The sequence below is a fragment of the Peromyscus leucopus genome, chromosome 1 (genome assembly GCF_004664715.2).
Source record: "Peromyscus leucopus breed LL Stock chromosome 1, UCI_PerLeu_2.1, whole genome shotgun sequence".
NCBI classification, from domain to species: domain Eukaryota; kingdom Metazoa; phylum Chordata; class Mammalia; order Rodentia; family Cricetidae; genus Peromyscus; species Peromyscus leucopus.
The window spans coordinates 63,656,494-63,667,935 of NC_051063.1; the positions used below are offsets into that span (position 1 = coordinate 63,656,494).

Sequence of the window (11,442 nt, forward strand, 5' to 3'; positions counted from 1 at the left end):
ATAAATGTTTCAAAAAAGGTCTCTGAGATTAGCAGGACTTGCAGAAACAAGGGTTGAAATAATACTGATAAAGCAGCGACTACAAGGACGGTAAAGACCAGGGCACTGATGTACAGGTATTTGGCTGTGGAGGTATAGGCCTGGGATTAGTAATATCACCCACCATCTTCCCATGTCAAGACTGGAGGGGACCAAATGACAAGGGACCTTGGAGAAAGTCCTCTGAGAGCCAGATGCTCTGGTTAGGTCCCTGCCATTTTTCCTGCCCACTGCAGCCTCCCTACTTCAGGGCGGGGTCCCTCTTTCCCTGTCACACACTCGGACTATCCTGGAGGCCCCAACACTGCTTGCTTGGTGGGTGTCCAGTGATCCTAATGGTGTGGGCAAGAGTAACCAAGGCTTCTGACCTGAGCAGCTGAGGCAGGCTGGGCAGTGGAGGTGTGAAGGAGGATTAGCTCTGGCTAAGGATTCGAGCTGAGAAGACACTGAGGTCCCCTTTACTATTCCACTCAAATGTTAGGATTGGGAAGGGCAGCACTAACAGGTCAAGGAGACTGAAGAGGAGCCGGAGGGAATGCCTATCACAGGGAGTAGGGAGGGACTTCTACAGTTTGTGGTGGGAAGGGCCAGGCTCCTTCATTATTCCTTTCTGCCTGCCTTTCTCTTCTTAGCACGTACGCGCCTGCTCTCCCATACGTGCATGCCAGAAGAGGGTGACATGGTCAAAGTCTGGATCCTGGGTTCCGAGTTCTGGAGATGGAGGGCTGTGGGGTACATGCAGCTCTGATCCTGAGGAGGGAGCTCTGGCTGCTCCCTGAAACTGAGGCAGCCTCATGTCCACCAGGGTCCACCATGGAATTGTTTGCAGCTAGTGACCTGGAGCAGCCTTCTGTGGATAGTCAAGACTTGGGGGGTGGGGGGGAGCTCTGGTGGGTGGTCTGCAGCCATGGCCCATGTGGCGCCGTGGCCTTTGATGGGGTCTTTTGAGAGGGGTGGGGGATGCTGGGGTGCAAGGGCGGGCCACACTACTTGGCAGGCTGAGGCTGTAATTTGTGTTATATATAGCGGGTGGGGCTGGCCGGCCAGGGAGGATAGTGTGGGGCTATAAGCAGGCCTGGTGGTGCTCCGAGAGCACTAGTCTCAGCTAGGAAGACACGGCGCTGGAACCCATGGACACTTCATATCCCCGTGAGGACCCCCGGGCCCCATCATCCCGCAAGGTTGGTGATGCTGCCCACACGGCCCTCTCCATGGGAACACCGGGCCCTACACCACGAGACCATCTGCTCTGGTCAGTCTTCAGCACGATCTACCTGAACCTGTGCTGCCTTGGATTCCTGGCGCTGGTCCACTCTGTCAAGGTTGGCTTCAAGGCTTATGGAAATGGCCGGGGAGGGAGAATGAGTGTGGGGTGTGGGGTGATGTGGGGTGATGTGGGGTGGGGGTAGGGATTCAAAAGAAAAGTATATGAAGGGGTTTGTTAGCCTAGCCACAGTCCCTCACCAAGTTTGGGGACCATGAGAACCTATCCACTTAGGGATATATGCACTGTTCACAGGCCTGGCTATATAGTCTCCCCAAAAGGATAAAGTCCTTAAAGGTTGCCCATAGAGGGGTTACCCCTGTAGCTCCCGAATGGGATTGAATTCTTGGATTCCCAGAGGACTCCTCTCCCACAGCAGGCTCTCAAGGATGCTGCTGACTCAGACTGGCCACTGAATCTATATCTGCAGCCTTTAGGCTGGGGCCCTCATGACTCAGGACCCTGCCAAGAGCCAAACTGAGCCATGCTGGGAGACTATAGGCCCAGCCCAGGGGACTATCTCCTCCAGCCATACCCCTCCATCAAGATTTGGAGTCCAGCCTGTGCCCTACAGTTGCTCTGGGTGGTCTCTGGTCCTCTCTGGGGGGAGGGAGGGGACCAGAACATGTAACCGTTTGGCTCTGCTGCTGCTCTGCAGGCCCGAGACCAGAAGATAGCTGGGGACCTGGAGGCTGCGAGGCAGTACGGCTCCAAGGCTAAGTGCTACAACATCCTGGCTGCCATGTGGACACTGGTGCCTCCATTGCTGCTCCTCGGGCTGGTGGTGACTGGGGCGCTGCACCTATCGCGGCTGGCCAAAGACTCTGCAGCTTTCTTCACCACCAAGTTTGACGATGAGGACTATAACTGAGAGCTCCGAGCCGGTCCTGAACCAAGGACGAGGATGCCAGGTCACTGACCCCAGGTGCCTACCACAGCACCTTGATCCCTGCCCAACCATGACCCCAGAGGCCACCCTCTTGTCTACCATGTGTCATCGACACTGACCCACTCAGACCCTTAGACTTTACCTAGAGGGTCCTCGGCACCTGGCTTTGCCCCTTCCCCCTGACTTACCAGGCTGAGCCTCCATTCATGATTAAAGGTGGCAGATTCCAGAAACGTGTGTGGGTTCCTCCTTCCTGGTGGTAGTTATGTAGGAAGCCCCCTGCACGAAATCCTCTGGCCAACCCCCAGGCATCTGATTCCCTCTGCCTGGCTGCCCTTGGCGACTGCTTTTGCTTAGCTCTAGGGCAGCCTGTGGCTTCTGGGGTGGAGGAGCCTAAGTATTTTAGGATGAAGTTCGGGAACTCGGGCCTTTGATTCCTACTGTCCTGTGGTTTGATGGCCTGTGTCCCAGAACATGTGAGGGTGTGCCCTGACTCCCCATACGCCCCAGTGGTCTTCTTCCTTCCTGGGTCAGTAAAGGCGGTGGGGAAGGTAGGCAGGGTCCATTTCCTGGACTCCATCCACACACAGACATTTACAGCTTTCTTTCCTCCTTCCCTCACACATAGTCGGAGGGAGACAGGCAGTGGGTATGGAGAAGTTCGGAGGCACCAGTGGTACTATGGGCATGTTCTCACATTATTCTCCTCCCTGTGTCACGTGCCCCTGGCTTCTACACCAGATCCAGCAGACACACAGACACACCCCTCATGAGGCTGCAGGGAGCCCTTCCCCCACCCCCACCCAGGTTCTTACTGCGGTCAGCTTACAGCAGAGCAGGTTAACTGCATGGGTCTTAACCAAAAGTAGGCTCCGGGGTTGAGCACCCCACCCAGGTCCCTTTCCTTCCCAGGAGCCCCCTCTCCCTGCCGGCTCTTTCTAGGCTGGAGGTCTCTGCTTAGCTGCCCTACTCAGAGAGCTGAGGCCGCTCTGCATACCGCCACGTGCCTGTAGCCAAACGCTGGCCCTGAGGAGCTCCAGGCTACTGACTTGGGCCAAGCCGATCCCTAGAGATAGGGGCACAGGCTGACCTGTGTTTGGAGATAAAGCTAGTGTTGAGTACTAGTCCTATTGTGGACAAGGGACAAGGACAGTGTGTGACTGTGCTTCGACAAAGATAGAAACCCTGTGCTGACATGAGCCCCTGGCCTAGTTCAAGAAAAGGTCAGCTCCTGCTGCCTACAGGGACTTATCTGTTCCTGGGTAGTTGTCCCCAAACATGGGATGTTTTGCCAGCCTCCATATATAATTTGGGACAGGATTGCCTGGTTTGTGCCCTGGTGCTGAGGACAGTGTGTGGTCAAGCCAGTGAGGCAGCAGCAGCAGCAGCAGCTTCCTCTGCCCCAGGCTGCTTAGACCCAATCAGCTGTGCCATGTTCTATCACCCCCACGGCCCCAGAAGCTTACCATGCTACATGCACAGAAGAGACCACACGCACAGGTCCTGGGCTACATCAAGTCTTTGGGTGCAGTGTCACCAACCAAGCCTGGCTTTGAGGCAGCAGATGAATATCTACTTCTGCCAGATAAGCTCCTGGCTCACCATAAAGAAGGTGGAGGAAGACACAAGGGCCCCACCTTGCTCCTGAGCTTTGAAAGCACATCACCACTCAGCCCCAGGTGCAAAGGGACATGAATCCATCACACACCTGACTTCAGGAGCTTTTGCTCGCACGGACTTTAATGAGCCAACTTGGCTTGGTCCAGGGGCACAGGATTTACCAGGATCCCTATTCTATGCACCTTGTTCTGGGGAAATACTGATAAAGCATGCCAGGTACTGAGGACCAGGAGTGAAGCCTGGGTAGTTCCTTGGCACAGATGGCCAGGACTACGGCCTGGAACCCCGCCCATTTGACTCCAGTTTCTCTGGTCACCAGCCAGGAACTCCGTGGTCTCTGACGTTCATCTACCTCGTCCTCTGGTGAGAGCGCGGCCTTGCTTCTCACAGGCTGCATGGTTAAGGAGTCTCGCCCTAACCCACTATGCTAAATGCCATCTGACGTCAACAGGAGTCACAGAATAGGAAGTTCAAAGTCACAAACCAGCCCTGTCTGGTCCCAACCACATGCCACAGGAAGCTCTTGTTTGGGGCCGCTAAGCCCCTGACTCCATGACCCACCTGCTGGCCACCTTCTCAGCAGGTGGCCATTCCCCAGACCAGAGCAATCCAGAGACCAGAGGTGAGCGAGGAGGTTAAGGCCTAGGGAGACAGCCTAGGGAGGAGCTGAAGGGCAGGGGGCTGGGGTCAGCCCCAAAGCAACGATTGTATGAAGCTCTAGGTAGATAGCCCAGTACTGGAGATGGTGAGGAGAGGAAGGAGGAAGGGGAAGTGTAGAGACTGGGGTTGTGGGAAATGCAGCTGAGGGCCCAAAAGTGTCCCAGAGGTCCTGGAACGGGGTTCTAATGTCAAAACACTGAAGAGTTGGAATTGCTGGGCAGCTAAGGGGATGCTTTTTGTATCCGGCCAGCTGAGTGGGGAAAGGAGACTTTATGTCCTGAAAGAGAGAAGGTTAATCCTTTAGGGCATGCACCAAGACTTCTGGGTCACATGTCCAAAGGCTTTTCCTTACCTGGTGGCAAAGGGAGCCGGGCCAGGGATGGCCACAGCTCAGCTTCTAGCAGGGGCGCCCAGGGCTCTGCGCGGGCTGTGACCTCAAGTGTCACAGAGTCCTTGGAAAAGGTGAAGTTAAACTTGTTCCCCAGGTAGGAGATGCCAGAGACAGACACTCCGGAGACCAGGTCTGGACACAGGGGGTCAAAGGTCACACCTGCCTCCGTGATCCTGTGGGGAGGGAAGAGCTGTGTGAAGAGGGTCGGGACAGGTGGGAATTGGCCGCCGGTCACTGCACTCACCTGAATCCTGTGCATCCGAAGAGTGCTGTCTGAAGAAAGCCGCCCATGCCTGTCAAGAAGTTCACGGCGCCAGACCCATCCGCGTTCTCTGTCCACACCTGCAGGCAGTGACAGGAGGCTACCAGCCGAAGCAGGCCCCTCCCCCTGCTGAGACTACCACAGTGGGAGAAGGGAGAGGCAGTGGGTGGTGGGTGGGAGCCAGGCTGACCTTGAAGGGCTCGGTGACGTTGATGAAACTCCTGCTCAGGAGGACCTGGGCCCTGGAGGGGTCCTTCAGCTCCATCCAGCCCACGGCAAACATACTCTGGGGTCAGAATGCAGGTCTGAAGCAGCGAGACTCACCACCGCGTGGGGAGGTAAGTGAGGACAGTAGGGTGAGACTACCCGCCAGGCTCCTCACCCACGTCATAGCAGGGCCCTGGGCGGATGTCACAGCCTCATAAATCTCCAAATTGTTTCTTCGGATGTCCGGCGGCAGGGGGAAGGGGATTGGGTATCCCAGGAGCACAACATCCGCCTGCTTCACTTCTTCTCCTGATTTGGGGGGCGGGGCAGCAGGATGGGGATGGACTCTTGGGCGAAGAGATCAGGGTATGCCACGGTGAAGGGGGGCGGGGCGGTGACCAAGCAGAAGGGCCCTTGAAGGACTCAGCACCACTCACCACGCTCATAGCCATCAAACTCAGGGTGGAAGTTCTGCTCAGAGTCAAATGGCACCTTGATCCTATCAGCCACCTCCAGCCACTGGTTGGGGACAGGCAGACCCAGGTCCTTGGCCAATGCGGCAGCAAAGCGTAGGCTGGGGAGAGTACAGGCCATAGTTGCATGGCTTCTGACTGGACCCCGTCTTCTGTGCTGGGTCAGGGGACGGGAGGTCTATGTCTGACCTGTTCTGGGCCACGACGTTGGTGTACACAGAGTTGTTGACTCCTGAGTGGTACTCATCAGGGGGCATGACTCCTGGTCACATGAGGCCACCATGACAGTTAGTGTAGGGGCTCAGGACACGCCTTTCCATGGTAACCGTCTACGCTGAGCTGGCCACCGTGTTCCCTAGCCCTCACCTTTCAGGTGGTACATCTTCTCCTGGGGGCTCCATTCTACACGGCTGCACCAAAACTCAGCCACGGCACTGACCACATCCCAGCCACCAGCCTCTTGGAAGAGCTGCAGGTCCTGGGGAGCGAGAGCAGGGCAAAGCACCGGGTCACTGCGCAGGGCCAGTGTCTACCCTTTGAACACCCAGGGGGCGATGCCTGGCTTCCAAAGACCCTCTTCACACAACTTCCTGGGGTCCCAGGGTAGAGTGTGGCCCCGAGAGGGGCATGGGCACACACGGGATATGACGGAGCCTCACCCGAGTGCAGTGGTAGTACAGCTGGAAGGCCAACACCACGGCTCCATTCACATGGACCTCCTGGGTCCCATAAATGTCCTCAGGGCAGACCTCCAGGCCAGTGCGTGCGCTCTCCCAGGCAAACTTGGCTCCCTGTGAGGAAAGACGAGGGAACGGTCAGGTCTTGATCTGGAGGGGTAGCCCAGTCCTACCAGGGGTGCAGTCCTTTGTGGAGGAAAGGAAAGAGGAGGTATGGGGGTCTGGTGGTCACTGAATGGCTCTGGAAGACCCTGGGCCAGGGGCCCTATAGGATGGTGCCCAGGCCCCATTACCTGGTAGCCTAGGTTCTGGGCATTCTTCAGGGCCCCTCCCAGTGTACGGACTCGGTACTCCAGGATGGCCCTGGCAGCCTCTGGGTGGAACATCAGGATATTTGGGAACATCCAGAGGTCCTAAGAGGATGAACCATTCTGGGGTTAAACAGAAGTCCATACTTCCTCCCTCCCTCACTGCCCACATCCCACCCCGCCACGGCTTCCAGCAAGTAAAACAGCTGGAGGCTTCCTCTCCCCTACCCTCTGGCGGTCCCTCCGCCTCTCTCTGGGGTCCTCATCTCATGCTCATCAGGCCCACCCGGGCCCTCCCCCACCTGCCCACTCCAGTGCTCTCCCTCCATCCTAGACAGCGGCAGAGTTCTGGTCCTCAGCCCAGGCAGCATCAGGAGATGCTAATGGCCTAGTTTGTCTCCATCAGGGTCCAGGCCTTGTTCTAGGCTCCCTGGCTGCCTGGCCTCCGCTTCCTTTGGCTTTAACTGCCAAGTGGGCCACAGCATAGACTTCACAATGGCCCTGAGCCTTCCCCCTCAATACTTTCCCACCCACGGCCACTGAATGCCATACGCTACATCCTTGGCCTCTCCAGCCTTGCTTCCCATCACCCTGCTACTCCTGGCAGATCTTTCCAGACTGTATCTCCACCTGCGTCCTTCCTCTAAAAAGTCTCTACGGCTTTCTTAGTCCTCTGGCGGGCTCCAGGCCAGTACCCAGTTCACTCTGAGGCTCTGGTGGTCTTGGCCTGCTGTTTTTCCCACCTCAGTGAGGCACCTTCTGTTGCTCTAACCTGGATCACTTTTCCACCAAACTCCTACACATCTCTCTTCTGAGAAACCATCTCTTCCAGGAAGCCCTCCTGTCTATTGCCCCTGTGCTTTCTATAGTATTGATTTCAAGTAGTTCAAAGCAACGCCCCAAACGATTACACACAGCTCTTCCTGTGTAACCGGTGCAGGGTGTACCTGATCCCAGAAGATGTGACCCCAGTAACACTCTTCCTGACTCCCATTAGAGAGGCCTCCGGGGCTGAGCCCATGGCTGATTGATCCTTGGGTGCCAGGCTGGGGGAGCTCACTGAACAGGTAGTAAAGAGAACCACGAAGGGCCTGGCGCAGGGCCAGGGGCCCAGCCACATCCAAGCCACAGCCTGCCCAGAGCTGGGCCCAAGTGTCTGCATGGGTTGTATACAGAACACCCTGAGTCTGCAGCTGCAGGGCCTCAGCAAAGCAGCCCTGGGCCTCAGCCTGGCTGCCACCAACCACCGTCAGGAAGTCCCAGGTCCTGTCCTGCTCCTCTTCCCCAAGGGTCAAGGCTGGAGGAGCTGGCATCCACAGCATGTGTACTTCCAGGTGAGGCTCTCCTGGCTGCTCAGGGGTGAGTGTGTGGCCATGTAGGTACCTGCAAGAGCGTAAGTGAGTCTCAGGAAAGGACTCCCCGTCTGGGCTTCCTAGATTTACCCAGTATGCTCCTTACCGGGCTCCCTGGAAGTTGGGCCCCTCATGTAGGTCCAGGTCTGGGCTTTCTGGAGAGAAGGATGACTGTAGCGGCACTGTGATAGGCTTGTTCCCTGCAGCCAAGCGTGCGATGGACACGCTGAAGGCCAGGACATGGGGTAACACACGGTGAGCATAGATGCATTGGGAAGCCCGGAAGCTGGAGCCTTCCAGGGTGTGCAGGAAGGAACCTAGGGAGGGTTGGGAGCCTCGGTCATCCTGGGGAAGGTCAGATGGATTCTAAGCTGTGGACTCCCAACACCATGGAGCACCATGGCCCTTCTGGGCTGGGAGGGGGGTCCTCAGACCTCAGGTTGCCCCTCCCGACTGTGTAGTGGGCCCACCCAGATGAAAGGAAAGCAAGACAAACCAGAGGCCTCATCTTGGGAGGCAGCTTTTTATGCTTAATTTCTTTCTTAAATTAAAGGCCATTTGTTTATTATTTTTGAGATGGATCTTGTTATGTACCTGAGGCTGTCCTCCAATTCTCCATCCTCCTGCCCCAGCCTCCTCAGTGCTGAGATTACAGGCCTGAGTCACATACGGGCTTTTGTGGTCCCTTTCCCTTGTGAGACTCCATGGACCAGTGAGGAGGTCCCTTTCACCCTGAGCCACAGCTTGACCAGGACTGGTGATGGCTAACCTGTGTTAGTATCCAAGGCAAAGGTCTCAGTCAGCTGTTCTGTTCCTGCAGGGGCCTCCAGCTGGACATTGAGGGGGCTGGGCAGAACTGCCCGGTGAGTGTGCCCTCCAGCTCCATTGTACACACCGTTTACATGTATGGTGTCATGATACACACGTGTACCCAGGTATGAGTTGGTGACAGTGGCCCAGAACCTGGGGTCACTGGGCAGACAGTGGGTACTGAATATGGTCGGGTCGTCTTCAGAATTGTCCATGGACAGCTGTCTCAGTCCGGGAGGCCTGGAGAAGGCGAGTTGACAGTGACTAGCTGGGCTTCCCTCGGCACACTGACAGTAAACCCCCAAGTCTCCAGGGAACTTGGACGATCCCCAGAGACTAGTGAGGGGAGTGAGGGGCTAGCTTAGGGTAGCAGTACTTCGAAAGCCTCCACTTAGGGGCTGCGCCGAGAACACACCCTTCACTCAAGAGGACCGCTAGGGATTCAGCTGAATCTGCAAACCGGATCCCTCAGCACCCGCAACAGGTCTCCCTCCCTCGAGGTCCCGACCCATCTTGCCGAGCTAGAAATTGCTGAGAGTGGAAACAGGGAGTTCCGCGCTGACCCTGAACCCTCCGGGAGCCGGGACAGTGGAGGCAGAGGAACTGGGGGGTAGCGAGGGGAGCCGTGGGGTGGGAGAGGAGGAACCGGATGTGGTGGAGGACAGTGACGGGAGTGGTGGTGGCCGGGGACCGTAACTGGGGAGGAGCGGGACTTAGTTGGGGACTGGAAAGAGGAAGCCAGTGTGTGGGCGGGGGGAGGGGCCGGAGAGGAGAGGAGCGGGTTGACAGGCAGGCTAGGAGACAGGGGTGTGAAGGGACGAGAGAGAATTTCGAGTATTTGGTGGAAGAGGGTGAGGGCCGGTTGGGGAAGGGGGGTGGGGTGGGTGGGTGGCGGGGACGGGCAGTTTCTGCGACTCACCGCAGCCCGGCTCCAGACAGTGCGGGCCCCCGGTATAAGTAGACTCGGTCGGCGCGGTGCGAGCTGCCCCAGGCGGGAGGAAGGAGAAGCGGCCCTGCCGCGTGGCGGGTGGGCGGGGCTGGGTCTAGGCGGAACCCGGCAAGTGTCTTGGTCTCTGGGGCGAGTGCCCGTGCTAAGTCGTACTGGAAGTGGGATTAGTTGAGTTTGGGCTCTAAGATGTATGTAAAGGTAGGTTGGGCTGAGATCCCACTCTACAGTGACGTTTAGTCACTAGGAAGGACACTGGCCAGTCCTCTTGGACAGTCCTTCCCTTTGCTGAGGACCCCACCCCATTGATCTCCATCTGCCCACCTTCCTGGCTGCACCTGGGGTTGTCTTGTCCCTGCCTCTCAACAGTTCCCTGGTCTGCCTCAGACTCCTTATTTGCTCACCAGTCCAGTCACAGACCTGGGCTTCACCTGCTCCAGAATCTGTTTCTGCTGTCCAGCTGCCCAGATCAAAACCCTCTTTACCTTGTCTCGGTGCCACCAATGGCCAGTGTGGAGCCCAGGCTTCCTAGATCCACCGTAGAGACTGCTGCTGCTGTTTCCAGTGCCCACCCAGGGCAGCAGCCAGCAAGCAGGGAGGGTTAGGTCACACCCCCGTTTACACCCAGAGGTTTGCAGCTGGCTACCTCACAAGACTTCACCTCCCTAAATACTCTTCTGCCTGCTTTGGTTTTCCAATCCATTTTCCATCCTCTCCTATTGAACAGGCACCACCTGTTAGGCCCCAAGAAATTCCTTTTCCCAAGGTCTGGCGTTTAGACAAAAGCCAGAATTCCCTTAGGGACTTGAGAAGATAGTTTCTACCTTATCTTTGGCAAAAGGGACATATGTCACCTCTATGGCTCCTCTGTTAAGTATGCCTGGTGCCTATTGGCATCTCAAGGTCCATGCCAGCCTCTGGGCTCCCCCAGTCCCTATCCATAAGTACCTGTACAGAGACATCCTGGCTGGCATCCCTTGCCCCCACCCTAAACCTCCAGCCCCTGAGCTTCGTCTCTTTCCTATATAACCCAGACATTTTAGCTATGAGCTCTCTTGGTCTCTTGGTTGTCATGTGCTCTCTCCCTCTATCCCCCCCCATCCCCCACCTCTCCTCTCATGGTCTAGTCTGCTGGCCCAGTTCAGTCTGGACCCTTCCAGAAAAATTTTTTTTCTCAATCATACCCAGGCTTCCTTAGTATTGTTTTTTTTTTAACTTATTTATTTTTATGTGCATTGGTGTTTTGCCTGCATGTATGCATGTCCATGTGAGGATGCCAGATCACCTGGAACTGGTGTTACAGACAGTTGTGAGCTGCCATGTGGGTGCTGGGAATTGAACCCAAGTCCTTTGGAAGACTTGCTCTTAACCACTGAGCCATCTCTCCAGCGTCGACTTCCTTAGTAGTTCTGATACTTTCCAAGCTGCTCCCTTCCCTTACTATATTCCCTCTCTTTCTCTCTGCTCAAGCACCTCCTCTTTGAAAATCTCCCCGGCGGAGCCTTTGTGAGCCAGCAGTCCTTGGCTTTAGTCTCCCCAGCCCT

At 56.5% G+C, this 11,442-nt stretch overlaps 2 protein-coding genes across 3 annotated transcripts; one reads left to right on the plus strand and one right to left on the minus strand.

Annotated features, from left to right (window-relative positions):
- Positions 1-1,006: 1,006 nt before the first annotated feature.
- On the plus strand, positions 1,007-2,408 carry Ifitm5 (interferon induced transmembrane protein 5). Its single transcript, XM_028872252.2, has 2 exons — positions 1,007-1,361; positions 1,962-2,408. The coding sequence occupies exons 1-2, from the start codon at positions 1,170-1,172 to the stop codon at positions 2,172-2,174; spliced, it is 405 nt and encodes a 134-aa protein (XP_028728085.1). The 5' UTR covers positions 1,007-1,169; the 3' UTR covers positions 2,175-2,408.
- A 1,497-nt stretch (positions 2,409-3,905) lies between these two features.
- On the minus strand, positions 3,906-10,000 carry Pgghg (protein-glucosylgalactosylhydroxylysine glucosidase). Of its 2 annotated transcripts, XM_028869868.2 has the most exons (14): positions 9,872-10,000; positions 8,912-9,192; positions 8,249-8,459; positions 7,738-8,173; positions 6,776-6,895; positions 6,465-6,596; positions 6,172-6,283; positions 5,995-6,067; positions 5,770-5,906; positions 5,508-5,641; positions 5,316-5,411; positions 5,108-5,205; positions 4,825-5,036; positions 3,906-4,749 (listed from the first exon to the last, which is right to left on the minus strand). In XM_028869868.2, the coding sequence occupies exons 2-14, from the start codon at positions 9,165-9,167 to the stop codon at positions 4,694-4,696; spliced, it is 2,073 nt and encodes a 690-aa protein (XP_028725701.1). In that variant the 5' UTR covers positions 9,168-9,192; positions 9,872-10,000; the 3' UTR covers positions 3,906-4,693. The 2 variants fall into 2 exon arrangements, with proteins under 2 accessions (XP_028725701.1, XP_028725706.1); XM_028869873.2 differs by lacking the exons at positions 8,912-9,192; positions 9,872-10,000 and adding an exon at positions 8,737-8,900.
- Between the last annotated feature and the right edge of the window lie 1,442 nt (positions 10,001-11,442).